Raw genomic sequence first — 27,526 nt, forward strand, 5'->3', positions numbered from 1 at the left:
TCACACTCCGACTGGGGCAACTCGGACGGGGAAGGGGGGGGTCAGCGTCTCGCCCCTCTTTATTTATAGAACTACATTTACTCTTGAATTTCACTGTCCATTGCATCTGTTTCTGAGAAAACACACAATACCAGTAGTGATTTAAAACCCTCCTGTTAGCATACATATAAAACAAACATATGTTAAAAAACATATAAAATATTACTAAACAACATTTTTCTGGTCCTGAGCATTTATCTGCCCCATTTAAGTCATAATCTACAAATAAAAACAATATGTCCATTCGGCCACGTTGACTTGTGCAGTCCTGTTACTCTAATTCCTGATATCCCGGCATGATTTCTGACAGCTGTGGTTTCTCAACATGACGTCGGCCTCAGAGGCACCTTGTCCACGCCCAGGGCACGTGCCGATGAGCAGCGAGCCAGTCCTGAGAGAGGAAGGAAAACAGCTGACGGTGAACAACAACACGGAGTCGTCTTCTCCTGCAGGTAGTGTACAGTGGACAAACTCTTTCCACGCTTCGCCTGTTAGGGCTGCTGCCCGGCCTGATGGTCGTTATGTCAGTTTAACGCATTTCTGAAGCGCGTTTACGGTTAAAAGATGAGAGCGGTGCACTGAGGAGGAAGAGGAAGACTACCGGAGCTCGTCATCCATCCCAAAGAAGCAGCCACCGCACAATGGCACCGTCCCTCATCCGAGCTTGCCGCAGTCTGGCTCTCTCGACGTGGCTGGTGTCGTTTTGCTTCGTCCACTTGCTGTGCTTGGACTTCACGGTTGCAGAGAAGGAGGAGTGGTACACAGCTTTTGTCAACATCACCTATCTGGACCCCGTTACATCGCAGGTCAGGACGGAGAAAACCGAGTGCGGTCGGTATGGTGAGCACTCGCCTAAGAAAGAAGCGAGAGGTCAGGTCCTGGTGCCGGCCCTCCTGCAGGACAGACAGGCGTGCGACCCAAACATTAGGTTCCCTCCTGCCCCTCCGAACACCCCGTGGGTGGCGTTGGTAGCTGCGGGGAATTGCACATACCGAGAGAAAATCCGTCATGTCGCTAACCACAACGCCTCTGCAGTTGTCATATACAACGTGGGCTCCAGCAGCGCGAATGACACCATAACAATGTCCCATTCAGGTAAGAGACTGGATGTCAACTCTTTTCCTGACATAGCCCCAGCTCCTTCAAGCAGACAAGTCACTGAGCCCCGAAAGCCCACATCCAACCAATTATTTGCTCATTAAGTGTTCTCCACTCAAGATCAATTTCATCCCTGCTGCTGAAGCCCCAGAGCTCTTCTGCATCACTGTAGTCACGTCACGCGCACCGTGTTATCAGTATATGACAGGCTCCTCAAGCAGATGTCCATATATTTGCCAAATTTGTTGTTAGGACGGTAAGTTGTAGATCTTTGCTGGGGTATGACTTTAAGGACAACTGTATGTAACAATACTATAAGATTGGCATATATAAAGACTATGATTTTTATCAGCTATACTTTTTCTGTATATTTACTTCTTTTTTTTTTTATTAATGCACAAAAGCATAAATAGATGAAGGAACGCTGCTACCTCAAACTGTGTGGCACAGAGCCACTGCAGGTGGAGCAGTTTAGAATCAGGCTAGAAATATGGAGTGAAGCGAAGTTGAATGAGTATGATTTTTGGCAGAGAAACCATAATGCTGAGCTTCACAAAAATTCAATTTGGAACCTTTTCATATTGTTGATGGTGTGGGGAGAGAAGCAGGAACTGTTTTCAGCTTCTAAAGTGTTGCATGCCAGAAAGGCTTTGAGAACCACGGCCACAGATTGTCCATTTGAACTTCTGCTTCTTCCCAGTGTTTGATATTTTGTTCCTTGGATAAATCTTGGTTGATACCTAAAACATACTAGCCCAGCTGGACTATTTAAGTTCCAATTAAGGAATAGAACACAAGCTATAATCAACTTCCAGTGCAGTTTCTCACATTTATTTCATCAAATATTTAAACTGAGAAAATGTAGAAGTTAAAGGAAAAAAAAGGTCATTTTGAACGTGATGGCAGCAAAGCACATAATCATCTGGGAACTGAGGAGACCAGCTGCGGGACTTTTGAGAGAGGAATGTTCTCCTGTTCTTGTCTGATATAAGATTCCAGCTGCTCAACAGTCCTGTGTCTGCTTTGGTATTTTTGGTTTCATGATGTGTTGGATGTTTTCAGTTGGTGAAAAGTTGGTGGGCTGCAGGCAGGCCACTTCAGCTCCCGGGCTCTTCTACTAGGAAGCCATGCTGTTGTAATAGCTGCAGTATGCAGTTTAACATTGTCTTGCTGAAATATGTGAGGCCTGCTCTGACAAAGACACCATCTGGATGGGAGCAGATGTTGCTCTAATACCTGCATAAACTTTTAGTATTGCTGGGGCCTTTCCAGATGTGCAAACTGAAGTTTCCATAGGCACTAATGCACCTGCATACACCTGCGTAGATGCAGGCTTTTGAACTAAGTGCTGATAACACACTGGATGGTGTCCTCTTTAGTCCAGAGGACATGTCGTCCATGTTTTCCCAAAATAATTTTAAAGTTCAGTTCCTCTGACCACAGAACAGTTTCCACTTCCCCTCAGTCCATTTTAAATGAGCTTTGGCTCAGAGAAGCCGGCGGTGTTTCTGGATCATGTTCACATATGGCTTCTTCTTCACATGACAGAGCTTTAACCTGCATTTATGGATGGCACAGTGATCTGTGTTAACAGACAATGATTTCTGGAAGAGTTCCTGAGCCCACACAGTAACCTCCATTACAGAATCATGTGTTTTTAATGCGGTGCTGCCTGAGGGCCCAATGCTCACGGGCATCCAGTATTGATTTTCAGCCTCGTCACTTGTGCACAGAGATTTCTCCAGTTTCTCTGAATCTTTTGATGATATTATGGACTGTAGATGATGAGATATTCAAAGTCTTCACAATTTTACGTTGAGGAACAACTCATAGGTGCAGTTCTGAAGTCCTCTACAGACTGGTGAACCTCTGCCCGGCTTTACTTCTGAGAAACCCCGCCTCTCTAAGATTCAATTCGATTCAATTTCAATTCAATTTTATTTATATAGCGCCAAATCACAACAAACTGTCGCCTCAAGGCGCTTTGTATTGTGGGTAAAGACCCTACAATAATACAGAGAAAACCCAACAGTCAAAACAACCCCCTATGAGCAAGCACTTGGCGACAGTGGAAAGGAAAAACTCCCTTTTAACAGGAAGAAACCTCCAGCAGAACCAGGCTCAGGGAGGGGCAGTCATCTGCCGCGACCGGTTGGGCTGAGGGGAGAGAAAAGACATGCTGTGGAAGAGAGCCAGAGATTAATATCAATTAATGATTAAATGCAGAGTGGAGTATAAACAAAGTAAATAAGGTGAATGAGAAACAGTGCATTATGTGAACCCCCCAGCAGACTAGGCCTATAGCAGCATAACTAAGGGATGGTTCAGGGTCACCTGATCCAGCCCTAACTATAAGCTTTATCATAAAGGAAAGTTTTAAGCCTAATCTTAAAAATAGAGAGGGTGTCTGTCTTCCGAATCCAAGCTGGAAGCTGGTTCCACAGAAGAGGCGCCTGAAAGCTGAAGGCTCTGCCTCCCATTCTACTCTTAAGTATCCGAGGAACCACAAGTAAGCCAGCAGTCTGAGAGCGAAGTGCTCTATTGGGGTGATATGGTACTATGAGGTCTTTGAGATAAGATGGTGCCTGATTATGCAAGACCTTGTATGTGAGGAGAAGAATTTTAAATTCTATTCTAGATTTAACAGGGAGCCAATGAAGAGAAGCCAATATGGGAGAAATATGCTCTCTCTTTCTAGTCCCTGTCAGTACTCTAGCTGCAGCATTTTGGATCAGCTGAAGGCTTTTCAGGGAGCTTTTAGGACAGCCTGATAATAATGAATTACAATAGTCCACCCTAGAAGTAATAAATGCATGAATTAGCTTTTCAGCATCACTCTGAGAAAGGCTGTTTCTAATTTTAGAAATATTGCGCAAATGCAAAAAAGCGGTCCTACATATTTGTTTAATATGTGCATTGAAGGACATATCCTGGTCAAAAATGACTCCAAGATTTCTCACAGTGTTACTGGAGGCCAAAGTAATGCCATCCAGAGTAAGTATCTGGTTAGACACCATGTTTCTAAGATTTGTGGGGCAGAGAACAAGAATTTCAGTTTTATCTGAATTTAGAAGCAGGAAATTAGAGGTCATCCAGGCCTTAATGTCTTTAAGACATTCCTGCAGTTTAACTAATTGATGTGTGTCATCTGGCTTCATTGATAGGTAAAGCTGAGTATCATCTGCATAACAATGAAAATTGATGCAGTGCTTTCTAATAATACTGCCTAAGGGAAGCATGTATAATGTAAATAAAATTGGTCCTAGCACAGAACCCTGCGGAACTCCATAATTAACCTTAGTGTGTGAAGAAGACTCCCCATTTACATGAACAAATTGGAGTCTATGAGATAAATATGATTCAAACCACTGCAGTGCAGTACCTTTAATACCTATAGCAAGCTCTAATCTCTGTAATAAAATGTTATGGTCAACAGTATCAAAAGCTGCACTGAGGTCCAACAGGACAAGAACAGAGATGAATCCACTGTCAGAGGCTCTAAGAAGATCATTTGTAACCTTTACTAATGCTGTTTCTGTACTGTGATGAATTCTGAAACCTGACTGAAACTCTTCAAATAAACCGTTCCTCTGCAGATGATCAGTTAGCTGTTTTACAACTACTCTTTCAAGAATCTTTGAGAGAAAAGGAAGGTTGGAGATTGGCCTATAATTAGCTAAGACAGCTGGGTCAAGTGATGGCTTTTTAAGTAGAGGTTTAATTACAGCCACCTTGAAGGTCTGTGGTACATAGCCAACTAATAAAGACTGAGTGATCATTTTTAAGATTGAAGCATCAATAATTGGAAAGACTTCTTTGAACAGTCTAGTAGGAATGGGATCTAACAAACATGTTGCTGGTTTGGAGGAAGTAACTATTGAAGTTAACTCTGAAAGATCAACTGGAGCAAAAGAATCTAAACAAATACCAGCAGTGCTGAAAGCAGCCGAACATGAAGAATAATCTTTGAGATGGTTATGAATAATTTTTTCTCTAATGTCTAAAATTTTATTTGTAAAGAAATCCATGAAGTCACTACTAGTTAAAGTGAAAGGAATACTCGGCTCTACAGAGCTCTGACTCTTTGTCAGCCTGGCTACAGTGCTGAAAAGAAACCTGGGGTTGTTCTTATTTTCTTCAATTAATGATGAATAGTAAGATGTCCTAGCTTTACGGAGGGCTTTTTTATAGAGCAACAAACTCTTTTTCCAGGCTAAATGAGCATCTTCTAATTTAGTGAGACGCCATTCCCTCTCCAGCTTTCGGGTTATCTGCTTTAAGCTGTGCGTTTGTGAATTATACCACGGAGTCAGGCACTTCTGATTTGAAGCTTTCCTTTTCAGAGGAACCACAGTATCCAAAGTTATACGCAGTGAGGATGTAAAACTATTGACGAGATAATCGACCTCACTGGGAGCAGAGTTTAGGTAGCTGCTCTGCACTGTGTTGGCACATGGCACTGAAGAGCATAACAATGAAGGAATTAGATCCTTAAACTTAGTTACAGCACTTTCAGAAAGACTTCTACTGTAATAAAACTTATTCCCCACTGCTGTGTAATCCATTAAAGTAAATGTAAATGTTACTAAGAAATGATCAGACAGGAGGGGGCTTTCAGGGAATACTGTTAGGTCTTCAGTTTCTATGCCATATGTTAGGACAAGATCCAGAGTATGATTAAAGTGGTGGGTGGGCTCCTTTACATTTTGAGAGAAGCCAATTGAATCTAACAATAGATTAAATGCAGTGTTGAGGCTGTCATTCTCAGCATCTACATGGATGTTAAAATCACCCACTATAATTATTTTATCTGAACTGAGCACTAAATCAGATAAAAAGTCTGAGAAATCAGACAGAAACTCTGAGTAAGGACCAGGTGGACGATAGATAATAACAAATAAAACAGGTTTTTGATTTTCCCAATTAGGATGGACAAGACTAAGAGTCAGGCTTTCAAAAGAATGAAAACTTTGTCTGGGTCTTTGATTAATTAATAAGCTGGAATTGAAGATTGCAGCTAATCCTCCTCCTCGACCTGTGCTTCGAGCATTCTGACAGTTACTGTGACTCGGGGGTGTTGATTCATTTAAACTAACATATTCATCCTGCTGTAACCAGGTTTCTGTAAGGCAGAATAAATCAATACGTTGATCAATTATTAAATCATTTACTAATAGGGACTTGGAAGAGAGAGACCTAATGTTTAACAATCCACATTTAATTGTTTTATTTTTTGGTGCAGTTGATGAAGCTGTATTATTTATTGTTTTTGAATTTTTATGCTTAAATAGCTTTTTGCTGATTTTAGCTTTGGTTTTTGGTGGTCTGGGAGCAGGCACCGACTCTATGGGGATGGGGTTTTGGGGGGATGGCAGGAGGAGAGAAGCTGCAGAGAGGCGTGTAAGACTGCAACTCTGCTTCCTGGTCTCAACCCTGGGTAGTCAGTTTTTAGGAGGGTTAATAAATTTGGCCAGATTTCTAGAACTGAGAGCTGCTCCATCCAAAGTGGGATGGATGCCATCTCTCCTAACAAGACCAGGTTTTCCCCAGAAACTTTGCCAATTATCTATGAAGCCCACGTCATTTTTTAGACACCACTCAGACAGACAGCGATTCAAGGAGAACATGCGGCTAAACATGTCGCTCCTGGTCTGATTGGGGAGGGGCCCAGAGAAAACTACAGAGTCCGACATTGTTTTTGCAAAGTTACACACCGAGTCAATATTAATTTTAGTGACCTCCGATTGGCGTAACCGGGTGTCATTACTGCCGACGTGAATAACGATCTTACCAAATCTACGATTAGCCTTAGCCAGCAGTTTCAAATTTCCATGAATGTCGCCTGCTCTGGCCCCTGGAAGACATTTGACTATGGTCGCCGGTGTCTCTAGCTTCACGTTTCTCAAAACAGAGTCGCCAATAACCAGAGTTTGTTCCTCGGCGGGTGTGTCGCCGAGTGGAGAAAAACGGTTAGAGACGTGAACAGGTTGGTGGTGTACCCGGGGCTTCTGCTTAGGACTACGCTTCCTCCTCACCGTCACCCAGCCGGCCTGTTTTCCCTGCTGCTCGGGATCTGCTGGGGGGGAGCTAACGGCGGCTAAGCTACCATGGTCCGCACCCGCTACAGGGGCCTGGCTAGATACAGGATTTTCCAGGGTGCGGAGCCGAGTCTCCAATTCAGAAAGCCTGGCCTCCAGAGCTACAAACAGACTACATTTATTACAAGTACCGTTACTGCTAAAGGAGGCCGAGGAGTAACTAAACATGTGACACCCAGAGCAGGAAAGTGCAGGAGAGACAGGAGAAGAAGCCATGCTGGTAGTGAGTCGGGCTAAGGGCTAAGCTACTAGCTGCGCTAAGCTAGCGAATTTCTAAAAACAAATAAAATGAGTAATGTGAATACAGGTGATTCAGCAAAGAGTATGCTATTTAAAGTAGGTGAAGATTACACTAAAATATGTTATTATCCAGATAAATCGAGTTATACAGATATAACAGCTAACAGACAGCAAAACACTGTGCTCCGAAACAGGAACAGGAAGTGATACAATACCGCAGTGAGAGCCAACACCATACTCTTTTTGTTCTATCATGTTCTATTGTTAGTAAAATATGAGTTTGTAACATTTGCAAATTGTTGCATTTGGTTTTCATTTACATTTTACACAGTGGCACACAATTTGTCTGGTCCTGGGCAAAGCACTTTATTTTTGCATGGAGAATCACCCCTTCTTAATGTATTTGCAGTTATTCGTTTAATGAAAGAAGAAAAGAGGCACTAGGTGCTCAGAAAATGTAAAGTTTTGAAGACAGTACAGTCTGACAGTTAAATGGCTCCTCAATTTAAAGCTTAAGAACTCCAAACCCATCTTTTGACTGCAGGCAATGCATCCAAAGCAAACACTTAAGGACTCAAATGAGTAAATACAACATTTTTAAATAAATAACACACTTTATTGACACAATCCATGAAAAATGTAATGAGTCAGGTTTTTCCTCACTGTTTTGCCAGAAGCGGCACAGGCTGATGAACAGTTAATTAGACAAACAGGGTTGTTTTAAATAGCACTGCATGTGGAATAATCTGTATGCCAGCTGTTTGTGGCAGCTTTGTAGAACAATTGTAGTGTTTGTTTTCATGTATTTAAATCTACACCACATAGGCACATTGAAAGAGAACCGTAGTTTACCCTCAATCCTTGAAAAGAAAAAAACAATCATGTAAGTCAAAGGGAAGATTCCCACTATCCTCACATTGCAGTTCTCTTCTCCGGTAGTTCTCATTTGGTTGCTGCAGACAACAACACAGTTCCTGAAGGCCGTTTGAGAAAATGATCTGTACAGAAACAGATGTTCAAGCAAAAAAAATGCAAATCACTGTCACGGGCACTGATCAGCCCACACAGACAGGCAACAGAGAAACGACTTGTCAGTAATGTTTGTGTATGAGACGTGCAATGTAAGTTTCATGAGACTTGTATGTCTCATGCTGCCACTTATTCATGAAATTGGTCCCATCCATATTTTTCTTTGTGCAAAGTAACGTTTACTTCTTTCATACTTAATCCTTTTATTTATAAGTTTTGTAATTAAACCTACAAATTACTGCATTACATAACCAAGTTTAACTGAAGCTTTCATACAGAAAGCATGAACATTTGAAACTGGAGAAGGAAAAAAAAAATTCTTGTGATTTTCTCTTTTTTCTCCCTCATATTTTTTTCCTGCTCTGATTCACTCTAACCACCATCATCAGACTTGTTTTCAGTCACTACAAAGTGTTTTTTTCCACCAGCAACAAAGCTTTAAGCTTTTGCTTTTTTTTTTGTTTTTTTGCTTTTTTCTGTCTGTGTGTATGTTGAGGTTATGTTTCGAACACAGACTCTAATGTGCTGGATTACCTGCAGCATCAGATAAAAGGTGCCAAGCTATTTTTAACACTTGCCCCGCTTCCAGCCATGCCATAAATATAAACTGAGACATATTTAAGAAACAAGAAAAGGTAGCCAGGAGCGGTACAGTGATAAAGTTGGTAGAGAATAAGGAAGGTAATGGAGAGGGCTGTGACAAAGAAACAGGTCCTGATGTGTAGAATGGGAGTGAAGCTGCTGCCAGAGAAAGAAGGGACTGCTGCCCTGTCCAGAGCCAACGCAGCTGGGCTGTAAAATCCACAGTTGCTAGAGCCAGAAACCCGGCGTGACACGTTCCAGTTTAACTCTTTCCTCCCGAGCCTGATTTCTCTAAATGAGTTGTTCAACCTTAAAGCCACAAAAGACGATTTGGGTTTATTGATTCCGAACAACCACATTATTTTCTTGATGCAGCGTTTTTTTAAAAAATGAAAAGCCTGTTACCAGATACCCCTCCTTTTTGTGTTTACTAAAACCAGTACTAAAAAAACTGTTAGAATAACTTTTTATAAGGGGGTTAAACTAAAGCCCCTGTCCCTCAGATTTTGTCTGCAACTCCCTAGCAACCCAAAATCCTTGCAACTTCCAGCAACCGCTAAAGAACAAAAACAAAATTTTATCTGCTAGGTAGGCTTGTGTGACTGCAGCTTTATGTTCTGGGGAATCTTCTGTTCCAGTAGCATGTTCAACTTTGTGCTATCTATTTTTTTTTTTCTTTTAGTGTTCTTTCCATATACTGAGACAGACTGGGATTAACTAGAGCTCCTGGTATGAAATAGTGAAACCTTCACAACTTTAAAAAAAAAAAAAAATGACCACACTCCCATAAAAAGGCAAATTTTTCAGTGTTGTCCTCTGTCCAGCTGTTATTCCAGATATCTACAAGCTTGCTTTGGGCCACTTGTTCATGGATGCATCACTTGTGTCAAGCCATAACCATTTACCCCACAGGCATGTAAGGCTTATGGCTTGTTTGTAGCCATTTCTCAAAAAAAAAAAGTACTATCATGTTTTTGATATATATGAAACAAGACACTTAAAAACTGTCGAGAAAGACTTTACTCCAAGGTGATTTACAGTATTTATTTCTGTATTTTTTTTTATGAAGATTTCTCACTTCTGGAAATTGAATGCTGTGGTTTCCAACCATTCAGATCATGGCACATGTTTAAAAAACAGTTAGTTGTTCCAAGGCACCCAATATCCAATATGTCATAGGTTCATATGTGCATAGTTACCTAGGTGTGAGCTTGAACCATGTCTTGATCTGTTGCTGTGTATCAGTCATCCACAAGCAGAATCTGAGTTTTGTTAGCTGGTTCAGATTCAGTCTTCACAGTCTGTGCTCTCATGTCAGCTCTCCCCATCACTGCTCTGGCAGCTTAGCCACTGAAGCACTTCCAAGCTGGCAAATGTGTTGCGTTACTATGACAGCTGGCTACCATATGTTGTCGTGTCAACAACATCATTTTTTTTTGGTCATTTTACACTTTGTGTGTGTGTGTTGAGATGTTTGAAAATTTAGGAAATGTTGTATCTAACACTGTCTACTTTGTGTTACAGTTAGCGTTCCTTCAGTCCACTGTTGTTAATAAAGATGTAATTCTGTGGTAATCAGTGCCTCAGGGATATCAACAGTAGCCCCAGATCCTTCTAAAGATATTAACACGCAGCCTAGACAGGCTGGTGCCAATGAAATTAACCCCATTTTGTATTAATCCCCTCTTTGCTTCCACATTTTGACCAAGTGGGTCTGAAAAGACAGATCTTTTCACTAGTTCAGCCCCAGTCTCTGACATTGCCCTCCTGTTTTTAGAAGCAGCTATTTTTATCTGCTCTGACTGCGTCACTGTGAAGGAGGAGAAGGAGAAGAAGGAGATAAGTGTCGAGGCTTAGAGAAAGCTGGCCATACATGGTGGTTTAAAGGTCTGAAGATTTGAGCAGTTTTATGTTTCAGGTTATTTAACTTTTAACCAGAAGTGCTGTGGTTTTATCTTGTGTTTGCAAAGGCAAGTGTGATATCGCTGTGACTATTCCCTTCTACCATATGGTCATGCTTAATAAAACCATAAATCTGCAGGCTGGGAGAGTGTCTCTAAGGTTACAGATTGGGGGGAAAAAAGAGGTGCACAAAACAGGGAGCATTAGTACACTTTTGCTGTCAGGCAGTCTTGAGAATTAACTTAGGGAATTTGTTTGGTCTGAGGTCCTTTTTAAACACTTTGAAACAACCTTATTAAAAATTTTATGCAAGTGAGAAAACCAATAGGGAAAAAGTCAGATGATGAAGTGGCCTGCAGAGTCTGAATAGAAAGTTGTGTGCAGCAGGCTAGAACCATCTGTTTTCAGTCCAAACAAAAGCTTTTGTTTTCTCATTTCTCTGTACTGTTTGCTTTAGAAGCTCTAACACGAATAAATTCATTATGAGGGAGCTGCCATCTAAGATCTATGTTTGTGTTGATATTGCCTGCCAGCTGGAATGATATTATACCCTGTTCTTTCAATGCACTTTAAACACTAAGTGGTGAATCCCGATAAATCAAAATCTTTTTCTTTTCCTTTTTTTTTTTTTCTTTAAACGTCCTGTCAACAAACTCAGAGTCAGACTCAAACAAACTTAGTCTCTTAGTCTTTGTCATGTAAAATATAGCAGCTGTGCAGGTTTTTGCTATAGGCTGGTTACATAAAAAGAGCATGACAGCAATAATATATCACAGCTACACCCTACAATTTAGCCAGTGTGATGGATTCATATATGAATATGAATCCATAGCCCTTAATGCACCGTCAGAATCGCCCCAGTCTGAGATATTAAAACAGTTTTGTGCAGTACTCTGTGTATTTGACATGCTTGTTAGCAGTTTGAATGAAGCCACTCTCTCGTGATAGAAGGTGTGAACCACCATGGAAAGCCGCTGTGACTCCGTTAGGGTTGCAACGGTATGAGATTTTCACGGTATGATAATCATCTCAGAAAATATCATGGTATCATGGTTATCGCAGTATCACCATATTTCATATATATTATTACAAGTTTACACTGATCATTAAAGAAATAACAAAAGTTTTTTGTTCATCAAATTATTTTATTGTGCTTGGAACCATTTTTAATGACAGTTTTGTTTAAAATGTCTCCTTTAAAAAAAAGCTATGTACCTCCTGCTTTTATTTGCAAATTTATTGATTTAATATTGCAGTATTAGAATGAGGAAAAAGCCAAATCTTTAAATAAAAATGAATCTGTCACTTTAGAAAGAAAAAATTCTCTGTCTTTGTAAACAAATGTGAGAAAAAGTGCAGGAGTTTTCCTGAGATTAGATTTTTATTGCAGCATTTTAATTTTCAAGCCAAGTTATCATGCAGCACACACACACACTTTATATGTAATCTTAGAATTAAACATCCTGCATTTAAAATGTTCAGTAAAATTATGTATCACCATAAAAACATATTTAATATCTGAGAAACTGAGCCTGGGTCAGTGTCTGATCAACTACTGTTGACTGGTTTATACTGCCGTTGTACTGCTAAGTTAGTGGGAAATAACCAGATACTGCAGGGAGAGGGGATTATTTCTGACATGATCCTCATAATACAGATTTCACTCTTAAGGCTTTCATGCTGAGCCTGATTTTAAGGGATGAAAAAAAAGTTTTAAAATGAACGCACGTAAATATGCCGTCTTTCACATTAAGTCCGGAAAGGCCTTTAACACGGACATGCGCATCCAGCACAGCACGCGCTTCACGGCCAGGGGCACCGGCGTGTCTATAGTTCAGATGACTCAGCACTTTTGCTGGTGGTTAACGTGTGGACCGAGCACGAGAAAACATAGACGGGGTCTATAGTCAACATTTCACACATTTGTTAGAGAGACAGGTATTAACGAGATAGCTACTTTAATCTGCACGCAGGGATGGTGTTGTAGTATTCGAAGTATTCCCTCCTTTAGCGGCCACTTTACTTCCACATTGTTTGCATACGGGATACCCATCGTCACGTACGTTTGGTGGGTATCTGAAGTAGTCCCATTGTTGAGTTCTAGTCATTTTGCCCCAGTTGTCATTCCCTCATCTCACAGGGCTGGATTTTCAAGACAGATACAAACGTCACTGTTTCAGAGTCAAAAAAAAACCTTGGTTTTAAGTCTAGAATAAGGTAAATATTTTTATTTAATTATTTAATATTGATCATTCAGAAGGTTTAGGCAGCATGGTAGTGCATTGGTAGCACAGCTGCCTCACAGCAAGTTGTTCCTGGGTTTGAATCCACCGGTCAGCTGGAGTTTTCCTGTGTGGAGTTTGCAGGTTTTCCCTGTGCTTGCATGGGTTCTCTCCAGGTACTCCGGTTTCCTCCCGTAATCCAAACACATGCGTGGGTTAGGTTGATTGGCAGTCCTAAAGTGGCCCAAGGTGTGAATATGAGTATATGACTATACCTTCTTGAGCCTGGCATAAATGGTAAATGTTGTAGAGCAGTATTACAGAATATGAGAGTATTTCCAGTTTGTAAACAAGTTTAAATTACAGTTGTATTAAGAACCATAAATGAAGCACAAAGTCATCCAATGCTAAAGACCATAAAAATCCTACACTGTAAATACAGCCTTTTTCCCAGGGATCTTTCATGATCAGGAGTAGAAATGATGAATCACTGTTTTAAAATACGCTCATATATAAAAAATAATGTGACAGTGTTTTAAAGTAGCAAAATAAAACATAGAAGACAAACCATACAGTCTGTGAAAAAAGATAAAGACAATAAAAGAGGTAGAGGAAATTTGAAAAACAAAACAAAATTTAAATCAAGCAAATCAGGAAAGGCTCTCCCATAACGACAGATCCCCGGAGGTTCTGTAATACAAAATCCTTCGTTGTGCACAGCAAGCAAATCAACAGATGGTTGCTGGCAGGAATCCTCTGATACTGAGAGTGAAGCTTTAGTTCATCTGTCCTGTCTAAGCTCCCAGCAACCTGCTCAAGATTACTCATTACTGTAGCATACAGCAGTCTGAGCCAGCCTGGTTTTAGCACCTTCTCTGCTTTAAAGCACCTTTTTTTTTTTTTTAAATGCTCGGGTTGTGGTTGGATGTGTGGCTATTTTCTCTGTAAAATGCAGATTTCTAAAGTAGCCTTATAATTTGTATTCTATGTATTACAAATTTCTGGTTGTGTGTTGTTTCTTTTATATTAATTTATTGGGCGTCTGTTGTTTTAGCCTGTTTTCTCAGTTGCAGCACTTGTTCATCCCCTGAATGTCTAAACATGCATGTGTTATGTGTTGTGCAGATACAGGTGATGTTGTGGCCATCATGATCCCAGAGCCTAAAGGTCGTGAAATTGTGGCCTTGCTCGAGCAGCGCATTTTAGTCATGTTGCAGATCACTATAGGAACCCGCAACCTGCAGAAGTACGTGAGCAGAACATCGGTAGTGTTTGTCTCCATCTCCTTCATCGTTCTCATGATCATCTCCCTCGCCTGGCTCGTCTTCTACTACATCCAGAGATTCCGCTACGCTAATGCAAGAGATCGCAACCAGGTATGGCCGTGCGCAGCTGATGTATTTCTGTCCAACAGCGTTACTGTTGCAGCAGAGCGGTGCAGTTTCCCATATGGCGCTGTAAGGAAAGTTCCAGAATTAGCCTGACATCTGACTGAACACAAGCATGGCAGCCCAGTGAACCATCAACCAATGCAAATACTTTTTTTTTTTTGGCTTCTCTTTATGAATGGGCTCCACTGACGTTCTAGTGACGTCTGTAATGGGGATCCATCACCATGGCTGTTATGATAGGGGCCGTAGCTGTGACAACCATGCATTTACACTTTGATTTATATTGATTTATGTTGTAAAAACAGTTCAGCCATAATGAACAAATCTGTTTTCAATTTTTTTTTTTTTCCCATGCAGCCCAATAAGGTAAAACAGACTTCAAGAAGTTAAAGAATGACCACCTGTTTGTTGGCTCTTATAATACAATTTACTGATGCTGCTTTGTCTTTGTTTTATGCAAATCCTCGAAATGTGGGTGAGCTGATTTATGTCGGCGTCTTAGAATATCTGCTGAAATACATTCACAAATAACCATTTTATTCACTTATTTGTCTTTTTTATTGCTTATGAGTCTTTTGAAAGCATTTCACATTCAGTTAATGTTTAATTAATGAAATCTTCTGGTTGGTTTGAGATCTTTACTGTAGCTTCTTTCCAGCAGCTTAAATGGTTGAAGATTTTCTGAATCAGCTTTATTGCCATACAACAAAACAAGTCAAGTTGAATCAAGTGTGTTTATACACTCACCCGCCACATTATTAGGTATGCCTTGCTAATATCAGGTTGGACTCCCTTTTGCCTTCAGGGCTGTATTCATCCTTCATGGCACAGATTCAAGAAGGCACTGGAAAAATTCCTCAGAGATTTTGGTCCATATTGACATGATAGCATCACACAGTTGCTGCAGACTTGTCAGCTGCACATCCCAAAGTGTGCCAAGAAAATATCCCCAATGCCATTATGCCACCACCACCAGCCATGAAGTGTTGATACAAGGCAGGATGGATCCATGCTTTCGTGTCATTTACGCCAAATTCTGACCCTCCCGTCTGAATGTTGCAGAAGAAATAGAAACTCATCAAACGACATTTGGTGAATCTTGATGAATGAGAAGGCAGCATTTTTCTAATCTTTCTAAAGTGTAAGCCTCAGTTTCCCATTCTTAGCTGACAGAAGTGGCACCCGGTGTAGTTTTCTGCTGCTGTATCCCATCTGCTTCAAGGTTCGGCGTGTTGTACGTATGTTCAGAGTATATTCTGTATATTTTGGTTGTAATCAATGGTTGTTTGAGTTGCTGTTGCCCTCCTATCAGCTCAAAGCAGTCTGACCATTCTCCTCTGCCATCAACAAGGCATTTTCACCCAGAGAGCTGCAGATCACTGGATATTTTTTCTTTTTCAAACCGTTGTATGTAATCCCTAGAGATTGTCATGCAGGAAAATCCCATTAAATCAACAGTTTGTGAAATAATCAGACCAGCCTATCTGGCACCAACAACCATGCCATGTTCAAAGTCACTGAAGTCACTTTACTTCCCCATTCATTCTGTTGCTCAGTTTTAACTTCAGCAGGTTGTCTAGACCATGTCTGCATGTCTAAATGCATTGCACCGCTGCCATGTGATTGGCTGATTGAACTGGCATACCCAGTGATGTGTGATGTGAGTGTATATTCCTGTATCACAAATGCACAAAGGCATACGATGGTGAGCCGATAATTCTAGTTAGTTTAAAATAAATCAATCTCTCTAAAAAGGAATTGTCTAATGACTGGATTTATAAGTAACAGCTTGGTCTACATTTGTACCTCGGATTTATTTTAGGACTTATACATAGCTGTTGTGCTTTATTGGTGTATGATTCAGTGCAGATGTTTTATTTGTTTAGCTAGTCACTTAAAGGGTCAATTTCATTGTAGCATGGTGGAAATGTCACTTCTGAAGGAGAAACAACACATGATGGTTGATCTTATATAATTTAATCAAGAAAAGATTAAACTTTTTCATCTTTTTATCATTTTAAGCCAACACACACCATTTACCTAGGTTACTGTGTAGTACCAGGCCAGTTTTTTTCTTTCTTTCTTATTTTATAACAATTATTTGTCTGTTATTGTCTAACATTATAAATAATAAAGTAATTTTTTATGTGTTTCTTTTTCATAAAGAGGCGTTTGGGAGATGCTGCCAAAAAGGCCATGAGTAAGCTTCAATTACGGACCATTAAGAGGGGCGACAAGGTAACTGAAGTTCCCAGTAGCGCTCATTATATATTTCACATCAGCATAAAGCATTATTAATTATACAGTGAGTCTAAAAGTACACAAATATTAACAAAAATATTTTTATTCATGTTTTAATGATGTTATATTTTATTTATTTATATAAATACATTTATTGGTCTCATATTTTCTGTCTTGTTTAAGGAAACAGAGTCAGACTCTGACAACTGTGCAGTTTGTATTGAAGGTTATAAGCCTAATGATGTTGTGAGGATATTACCATGCAGGTAATCTTTATTTATACATTACATGTTTTGTATTTTTGTGTGTTTGTGGGGAGAAAAAGCATGCACTGTGTTCATCAACATATACACAATGGCTGTTTGTTTTGAAAATATATATTTGTATGCTGCTGTCTTGTTCGGTCAGACATTTCTTCCATAAGCACTGTGTAGACCCCTGGCTCCAAGACCACCGAACATGTCCCATGTGCAAAATGAACATCCTCAAAGCCCTGGGAATCCCAGTGAGTTCTTTTGATTTATCACACAATGATAATAAAAGTGATAATGTAACGCATTACCTTAAATAAAGCTTAAAAAGTCCTGAAGACACGTGGTACACATTAAGATGTCTTTGATATGTTCCAGTTCAGTGCAGACTGCTCAGATGAGGTTCTGCCAGACTACGACATGTCTGTCGGGGGTCCACCCACCAACCCCATTAGTGGGGCAAGTGAAATCACAGTTAACGAGAGCTCGGTAGTGTTGGATCCAGTGGGAAGAGGAACAAACCTGTCGCCGCTCCATCCTGAGGCAGAGTCAACGCTTCAGGGAGGGGAGAGCCGTATCTTTGCCAGCAGTATGTACAGCCATTTGTTGTGCACTTAATAAACTGATAGCAATCTGACAGTGGTGGACAGTACAAACCCAGAAAAAGTTGGGTCGCCAGGTAAAATGCAATAATTGGCAACTCTCGTAAACCCATATTTTATTCACCAATAGAACACATGAAATGTTTAAACTGAGAAAATGTACAATTTTAAGAAAAATATTAGCTCATTTTGAATTTGACAGCAACATGTCTCAAAAAAGTTGGAGGAGTTAAAGGAACATTTTGCAACTTATTGGTTTATCTGGCAACAGGTTTGTAACATGACTGTTATAAAAAGAACATCTTAGAGAGGCAAAGTTTCTCAGAAGTAAAGCTGAGCAGAGGTTCACCAATCAGCAGAATAATGTTCTTCAACGTTAAAATTGTGACACATACATAGTACTTTTTATTTTAGCTTTGGTCTAATACTAAAGTGTTGATGTCTGAACATGTCATTTTTCCATGCACAGATATTTTAAACTGGAAAGTTGGGAAAATTTATTGCTAATTCACACTTTCTTTGCCACAGTTAAGAAAATCTCAGCTGGTGCTTTGTGACTTTTTTTTCAGCACAGGTTTGACTGTTTTAAAGCGAAGTACAAAGCAGATGAGCAGCCACTTGGTCAGTGGTTTCCAGTTCAGATCCTCCTGCACACAAGAGAAAAACTCAAAAAATTCACAAGCTTTACCTTTCTGCAGCTTATGTAATTTCCTTAGGGCTGTAGTCTTACCTATGTAATAATTGCAAGCAATTAGCACATTGCAGGGTGTGTTTATGGGTGCGAGTTTATGCAAAAGCTCTTATGTGGGTTTCCAAACATCACCTCAGAAGCAAAAGCATTTCACATTTTACAAGCACAGGGAGCGGAGAGTTTAAAGTTGTTTTTTGTTTTGTTTTTTAGCAACATGTTTTTAGCACCTACATTGCAGCTCTCATTTTATTATTGTTTCATTATATGATATTAAATCTATTAGCTTTTCAGAATTTTTGCCTATATGATGCAACATGTAGTATCATAAACCTGTTGATTTAAGTTTATGAGAAAAGACTTGTGTGTACCCGTGCATGACAAGTTATTTGACAGGTGGTAGATCAGTTCGCCAGAGGCACAGAGCTTACTTGAGTGTAAAGAGAATGTAAATTAGACGCGATAAATTGGATGTTACAGCCAGTGCATAAATGAGCAAATAGACGAATCCACTCACAGGCAGTTAGCACGAGATGAACAAGTGGATCTGCCAGGATTTCTGCTGTAGTGGATTTGGCAATGATGAAGTGCCAATTGTGTTGCCCTTTACCCTGAGTAATGAATGCTGTTATAATTAGTACTGTAACTATCACTCTTTCCTATTTTCTGGACTTTAGTACTTCTATCATAATATAATGCTCACATTCTCATATGAAGGCTGAAAGCAGTGTTAGTCGCTGTAATTATTCCTTTTAAAAAGATCCACAGTCTGTTTAAAAATGAAACAAGAGCTTGAGGGAGAGTTTCTAATCTACTTTTTCACATTCATATACCTGACACAGATGCCATTCGACCATCACATAAGCACTGAAGCATACCTTGGAACACAAAATTCCCTGTTTTGTTTTCTGAAACTTTTATATTAAGGTGAAACAGAGATAGACAAAAGGAGTACTAATTAGCTTCGAATTAGCTTTAGCATTTTGTTTAGTAAATGACAACAGTGAACGACAGCATTCCGAGGGAGGCTGAGGACATTGAGTTCAAATGGACCATGTTCCACACGTCCATTGTTGAGGCTGCTGCTCAGAGCTGTGGCTGCAAGGTGGTTGGTGCCTGTCGTGGTGTAACCCCTGAACCAGATGGTGGTCACCGGAGGTGAAGGGAGCCATCAAGCTGAAGAAGGAGTCTTATCGGGCTTGGTTAGCCTGTGGGGCTCCGCAGGCAGCTGACAGGTATCAGCAGACCAAGCAGAATGCAGCTTGGGCAGTGGATGAAGCAAAAACTCAGGTGTGGGAGGAGTTCCGTAAGGCTATGGAAAAAGACTTTCGGATGGCATCGAAACAGTTCTGGCAAACTGTCAGGCGACTCAGGAGGGGAAAGCGGTGCTCCACTCACACGGTTTATAGTGCGGCTGGGGTGCTGCTGACTTCAACTGAGGCTATAGTCGGATGGTGGAAGGAATACTTCGAGGACCTCCTGAATCCCACTGACACGCCTTCTGTAGTGGAAGCAGAGTCTGGGGACGAGGGGGATGACTTGCCCATCACCGGGGCTGAGGTCACCGAGGTGGTTAAACAACTCCTTGGTGGCAGGGCCCCTGGAGTGGACGAGATTCGCCCTGAGTTCCTGGAGGCTCTGGATGTTGTAGGGCTGTCTTGGTTGATACGCCTCTGCAACATCGCATGGAGATCTGGGGCAGTGCCACTGGATTGGCAGACCGGGGTGGTGGTCCCCATCTTTAAGAAGGGAGACCGGAGGGTGTGCTCCAATTTTTGGGGGATCCCACTCCTCAGCCTCCCCGATAATGTCTATGCCAGAGTGCTGGAAAGGAGGGTCCGCCCATTAGTCGAACCTCGGATCCCAGAGGAACAATGTAGTTTTTGTACTGGTCGTGGAACGCTGGACCAGCTCTTTATCCTCTCGAGGATATTCGAGTGTGCGTGGGAGTTTGCCCAACCAATCTACATGTGCTTTGTGGACTTGGAGAAGGCATTCAACTGCGTCCCTCGGGGTATCCTGTGGGAGGTCCTGCGGGAGTATGGGGTGTCTGGCCCGTTGTTGCAGGCCATTCAGTCTCTGTACAACCACAGTGAGAGCTTCGTCCATATAGCCGGCAATAAGTCAGACTCGTTTCCTGTGGGTGTTGGACTCCACCAGGGCTGCCCTTTGTCACCGATTCTGTTCATAATTTTTATGGACAGAATTTCTATGCGTAACCAGGTGGCGAGAGGCTTCTTCCTTGGTGGCCTCAGAATCTCGTCTCTGCTCTTTGCGGATGATGCGGTCCATTGGCTTCATCAGGTGGTGGCCTCCAGCTCACAGTGGAACGGTTCACAGCCGAGTGTGAAGCACCTGGCATGAGAATCAGCACCTCTAAGTCTGAGGCCATGGTCCTCAGCCGGAAAAGGGTGGCGTGCCCTCTCCGGCTCAGGGACGAGTTCCTGCCCCAGGTGGAGGAGTTCAAGTATCTCGGGGTCTTGTTCACGAGTGACGGGAGAAAGGAGCACGAGATTGACAGACAGATGATCCAAAAAAGAGAAAATGTCCCGTGAGCAGCAGTTCTCTGGGTGAAAATGCCAGAGGACAGACATCTGCAGTTATGCAGATGCTGCACTGGTCTGTCATGGTGAAGAGGGAGCTGAGTGTAAAAGCAAAGTTGTCAATTTACCAGTCGATCTACATTCCTACGCTCACCTATGGTCACGAGCTTTGGGTAGTGACCGAAAGAATAAGATCGCGAATACAAGCGGCAGAAATGAGTTTCCTTCGAAGGGTGGCTGGCCTCGCTCTTAGAGATAGGGTGAGGAGCGTGGCCATTCAGGAGGGGCTCAGAGTAGAGCCACTTTTCTTCCACATCTAGAGGAGCCAGTTGAGGTGACTGGGGCCTCACCTTTTGGGTGAGGTGTTCTGGGTATGTCCCACCACGAGTAGACCCAGGTCACGCTGGAGAGATTATATCTCTCGGCTAGCCTGGGAACGCCTTGGGGTCCCTCCGGTTGAGCTGGTGCTGGTGGCTGGGGAGAGGAAAGCCTGGGGTTCTCTGCTTAGGCTGCTGCCCCCGTGACCCGGCCCCAGATAAGTGGGAGAGAATGGATGGATGGATGGTGAAGTTGTAGTTTCATGATTAGAACAGACTGTAGGAAAGACTACAAGAACCAATAGCTCTCTTTCATTAACTCTACACAGCTGAGCGTTGTATCAAAGTGGTTGCATATATTCTGATTTTTCTTTTAAATCAGCTAAATTTTGCTCTTTGATGCAAACGTTTAAAGCACTTAATTGGAAGCCTCCCCACTGTTCAGTAGAAGAAAAGTAATAAAACATTTGCGAGCACCATTTGCCTGTTCTCTTCTGTATGCATGCACACAGTTTTTTAATGTAGGTGTTAGGAAGGCTGATCAGACTTCTTTGGGAACTTGACAAACTTCCTCTGTTCATTTAAGCAAATATCTAATAAGCCAATCATATGGAAGCAACACAATGCATTTAGACATGTAGACATGGTCAAAACAACCTGATGAAGTTCAAACTGAGCATCATAATGAGGAAGAAAGGTGATTTTAGTGACTTAGAATGTGGCGTCATTGTATAGATATTGGTGCCAGAAGACCTGATCTCAGTGTTTCAGAAACTGCTGATCTGCTGGGAGTTTCCCGCGCAACTGTCTCTAGGGTTTACAGAGAATGATCCAAAAAAGAGGAAATGTCCCGTGAGCAGCAGTTCTCTGTGTGAAAATGCCAGAGGTCAAAGAGGAGAATGTCCAGACTGCTTTGAGCTGATAGGAAGTCAACAGCAATTCAAATATAACCACTCAGTATATGCAGTAGAGCATCTCTGAACATACAACATGTCGAACCTTGAAGCAGATGGGCTTCAGCAGCAGAAGACCACACTGGGTACCACGCATGTCAGCTAAGAAAGGTGACTGAGACTATAATACACGCAGGCTCACCAAAATTGGACCGTAGAAGACTGAAAAAACATTGGCTGGTCTGATGTGTCACGATTTCTGCAGCAAAATTTGGATGGTAGGGTCAGAATTTGGTGTAAGCGACAAGAAACCGTGGATCCATTCGGCTTTGTATCGACTTTTCCATATTAATTCAAAAGTTCTATGTTAGTATGTTCACAATATGTTTCTGCTGCCTCCAAATGGTCAAAAAATCAGTTATTACAGGTTCAAGTGACGATAAGACTTGATTTTAACAATATTGCCCCTCTTTAGAAGCAGGGGGTTCAGCTGCATACAAGGTGACCTGTCAAGTAATGTATTTACTGCCTCTCTTGTCCCTCAGGTGAGCACCAGCCTCCACTCAGCAGTGATTCAGACACTTCGATCATCCTGGGCATGGAGGTAGGCATGTCCGAAGCAGACATGTCCACTGAGCAGGAATGCGACATCACCAAGTCCAGAGTCAGTCAGAGCTGAGACAAATAGCACAAAAATCATAGGACAAGGATGGCGGGAACAGGTCTGGGTGATCAGGTGACCCCCAGAGATCATCCAGTGAAGAAGTGGCCTGACTGAAGATGGGAAAATGAGCAATACAACTGATAGCAGCACAAAATACCTAGTTCTTTCTTCACCGACTAAAAAACGGATTCATCCATGCATCTATGGATATTTAGCTTGCTTATTTGATGATGCCAGGACATCTAGACAAACCTCTCACATGTGGTGACCAACTTTTTGTTGGTCACCACACTCCACACCATTTTTCAGCTTTAATTAATAGAAAAAAAATGTGTGTGGATTGTTTGACTTCATGGTACAAGATCACTGCCAACAAATCCAGAAGTTGTACTGATGTGACGTACACCTGTGTAGCGCATATAGAGAGTACCTGAGTGATTTTCTTCTGATTCTCCAGCAGTTGGTGGGAATTCCCCACCGGCAGTTCTTCAGTTTCAAACTTGAACGTTAGTTTTATTGTGGTCACACGACATTAAGAATTTGGATTATGAAAGCGCACGTGCTGTAATTTCAGAATTTCTAAGCGTAACTGTTGTTGTTACTATTTTGTGGATCGTGGTTTTTAAAACTTCAACTTTACCGACTGAATATTCCTGCTGCGGAGAGAAAACAAGCAAACACAGACTAGATGTTTCTGTCCTCACATTTGACAATCAGAGCTTGTCCTAAGCAGTTTGAAGTGATGTCACCCACTGCCCTGCTGAAACTGCTGCTAATTATTCACAACACGTGAAGTAAGGGATCATGTTCCTACCGCTGCTAAACACAGCTGTAGCCACACCAGTTGTCACTACCAATTTCTGGCACTGTGTTCACTTCCCTATACAAACCTACTTAGTTAATATGTCAACAAGTCTTTGTGCCAAGCTTGTCTCTTGCATATTAAACATAGTTATTTTTCATTATTGTTAATTGCTTTGGCTGACAGGCTGGAATTACACTAAATCTTTTCATGATTGCCAACCTGATGAATAACATAAGGGCAATGATTTATGTTAAAAGTACTGTGTTGAGTAATTAAGGAGGTGTGGCTTGGGTTCATTCAAGGATTTTCTGTTTTTTTTTTTGTTTTGTTTTTTTGTCCTGGCATGAACCGTTACCAGCATGGAAACATTTACAGTCTTCGGGTGAGTTTACACTAAACTGGCTAGTTTTGACAGACAGCATCGATGTACCTTTCTCACAGGGATTTAAGCACAGATCTGCAATAAATGCAAAGAAATAAAATGCACCACAGCCGACATTTGGAAAGGAATGTGTTGAGACAGCTCTCCATCTACAGTCTGGAAGCACATATACTGAAAGCTGTAATTTCTGAATTTAATTTAAAAAAAAAATTCTGTTGTCAGAGAACTGAACAAGTACTGACAAAGAGTCATGTGACAACTTAAACATTAATAGACATAAAACTTCAAAGCTTCAAAACCTTTTTAAAACCTATGAACACATTCTTTTATATTAGCAACAAATTTGTTGTTATAATGATAACCATACAGAGAAGAAATATCACCTGAACTGTTACATTCTTCAGTGTTTCAAAGCTTTACAATGAGTTTCAGCCAAAGTCTGTAGATAAAAGATGGACATGACCCCGATTTCTGAAAAGTGCAGATAGTGCCTTAAACCTGCATTCTCTCTGATGGGCAGCAGGGGGCAAAAAAAAAAAAGTCTGAATGTTTAGAAGTCTATGAGAAAATGACCCCTGCTTATTACTTGATCTGTGACTTAATACTTTTGTGATAAGTTTATGGTCTTAATTTCTAGATTTAAGTTTCATTGAATACAACACAATGTTAATTTTGTAAATGATGGCTCGATTAAGGATTAACGTAACCAATAAAGATTTGGGTTAAAGGGTATGTTTTAGGATATGTCTATTTTGTGATGGATGAGAGAGTGTGCAGTGTCCTCAGGTTCTCAGTCAGTTCCTTTCCTTTTCCTCCTTTCCTTCTTTCCTTCTGACTGTGACAGCCAAAATGTTCAGCCTGAGGCTTCAAAACAGGACTATGTCCATCATTTATATACAGTCTGTGGTTTGCTCCCACTGCTCTCAGAGCATCATTTGTTTTCAGAAAATCTCTACCCAGTCTAGACTACCTGCCCAGAGCCAAACAAGCAAGACAAATGATTATTCTATCCGGAGCAAGTAAAGACCAAAAATAGAGTTAAAAGGTGGGTAAAGTTTATTGTGTTGCACTTATTTGATTCTGCTGCCACCAAGTGGCCAAAATTCTCAAATTATTTTTAAATCAGCATTTTTGTCCATAAAGTCTTTTTCCTTACCCCAAATTCAATGCTGCTCTAAAAAGACTGTTTTTGAAAAAAGAATGTAGCTAACTCAGCACGGGCTCCAATGTTTCAGCAGACTGTTATATGCGTGTCACATTTTGTGATAGAAATTAATCTTCTAATTTTTATTGTTTAGTTTTATTTATGGTACTGTCAGTCACCCACTAATTGCTTTTTAAACAAGGTCTCATGTAATAGTACGAATAGCTGAATTTAGAGCTCATTTGGGTCCAGTTCCTCTCACATTCCTGCAGACATGCACACTGATGAAGCACAGACCCACTGATTTAGTCATTGGTGCCACCAGACTTTTACTGGTGGTCCTCTCTTTAGTCATTGTTTCCATTAGGTCCTGCAGTCGACTCTGTTATGCAAGGCATACGATCAAACTCCCTCTTGTTTTGGTCAGTCGTTAAGTGTATGTGCAAACATTTGAGTTTCAGAAATAATTGCTATGAAGAGGTTTACATTGTAATTCTGTATCTGATAGCTATAAACACTGCATTCTATTATTTCTAGTGCACAAAGTAAAAAGTTAAAATATTCAGGTTGTGTCTGCATTTTTTCGCTCTGATAGACTACCTGCAGGTGGACATTTGACAGTTTTTACATTGCCTCACTTAATTGGACAAATTCACAAATGCCCATTTTCATAAAGATTTATATAAAAGAGGTCAATCAGACTATTCAATCACCTGACTGACTGTATTTTTGTGTGTTTTGAGGTAATGAAGATTAACAAATATAGATGTAGATGCTTAAGTCTCAGCCTACCTAACTGGGACCTTTTAAGCCTCTGCGTGTTACATGAGCTCACACTGATATTCAGGCAGCACAATACAAAGGAATACCCAAAAATACCTGTTGTTTTCTTCACATTGCTTGTTCTTACTCTCTTATATTTTAAATTACTGTTTTTTTTTCCTTTCTGTCACCTTGTTTCTAAAATGTCTACATGATCGTTTGCTTGGTTGGTATAGCAGCAAAATAAAGCAAAGTGCATTTATTTCCAGTGCTACACGGCTGGGCTTTGGTTGTGCTGCCAAATTTAAAAACTAAAGTTTTCCACAGTTTAAGGCCTTCTTGTTACAGAGCAGCTTAAACTGTGTCATGAAAATCTCCCAGTTTTGTGTTTACAGTGTTTTAATAACAAGTTTCTCTTAGGAATAAATAGAATTGAAAGAGTTTTGAAGACCCAAGAAATGTGTGTGTACTTCATGTAATGACGATTAGTGTACTGATGAAGAGAACAAAATTGGTGTCCCTAATTGTAACTTCAACATTGTTTAACACAATCTTCAGACTTTTTTGATCATTTCCAACATGCTTTCTGCAAAGAAATATGTAGTTGCAACCAATTTTTGGGAAAAACATAAATGAATGTATTTTTCCTCTTCTTTGATTAGTTTATGTTGATAGGACACTGATCATTGATCAATAGAAATGAGTTATCCTGCCTAAAAGAGACATTTTCTTTGGTTTCCACCAGCCACATGTTAAAAATCAAAAACTAAATATTGTGTAAACTGTACTGACTGACCAGCTTCTATATTTTACATAAACAGTTTCATCAATAATGCATGTAGTATAAGTAGTATTTAGTTTAGTTGTATGCTTGCTTGTAGCCCGTTTCTTTCTGCACTTAACTGCAGTTATTAATTGAAATGAATGTATCATTAAAACTCAATTTTTCCCAATAATTGTTTGCAAAGCAACCCCTTAAAAAAAATAATAAATATTATGAAGTATTTGAATTGTAAAATAAAGCCTTATCCAGCATTGTTTTATTTTTGGTAATTTAATTCTTTTTGATCTGTGTGGCTCTTTCTGATTGTGCTAACCTTTCTATATTCACACCAGTGAATAAGGAAGGCTGAACTGAATAAAAGCCTTATTTTAAGGTACAGCTTTAAAGACAGAGGGCTACAGTAATGAGTATGGAAGATGAGTCAGTTGTTGCTTACTGTATAATGTTGTGATTTTTTTTTTTAATCTGTGCTCTGTGGATGTGAGGTTGAGGGTGCCAGTATATTGTAAACTATTTACCCAGCAGAAATAACAGCAGTGCTATTTTGTAATCTGAAAACATTGTAAGTACGATTACGAGTGTCTCTGTCCTTTTCTTGTTCCATACACGATGCATGTGTAGGAATGTCTTTGACTGTGTGTTATAATAACTTTGAATGAGGTTTTTTTCAACTTTTACAAACCTGTCTGTTTTATGTACAATAAAAAAATAATAAAAACAATCACAAGACATGATATTATAATGGCACAATAAATCAGAAGAACCAGAGTCTTTGAGTTAAGAAGTTAAGAACGCTCTCAGGGAGGTCTACAATCGAGCGATGCCTTCATGAATGTAAATACACAAGAA

At 40.6% G+C, this 27,526-nt stretch overlaps 1 protein-coding gene across 1 annotated transcript; it reads left to right on the forward strand.

Annotated features, from left to right (window-relative positions):
* Positions 1-447: 447 nt before the first annotated feature.
* Positions 448-27,356, forward strand: rnf150a (ring finger protein 150a). Its single transcript, XM_030740015.1, has 7 exons — positions 448-1,134; positions 14,336-14,586; positions 16,768-16,839; positions 17,026-17,108; positions 17,251-17,347; positions 17,472-17,682; positions 22,682-27,356. Exons 1-7 carry the CDS (start codon positions 681-683, stop codon positions 22,813-22,815), a joined length of 1,302 nt encoding a protein of 433 aa, XP_030595875.1. The 5' UTR covers positions 448-680; the 3' UTR covers positions 22,816-27,356.
* Positions 27,357-27,526: the final 170 nt, after the last annotated feature.

This window comes from Archocentrus centrarchus, chromosome 1, assembly GCF_007364275.1.
Source record: "Archocentrus centrarchus isolate MPI-CPG fArcCen1 chromosome 1, fArcCen1, whole genome shotgun sequence".
Lineage (NCBI taxonomy): Eukaryota > Metazoa > Chordata > Actinopteri > Cichliformes > Cichlidae > Archocentrus > Archocentrus centrarchus.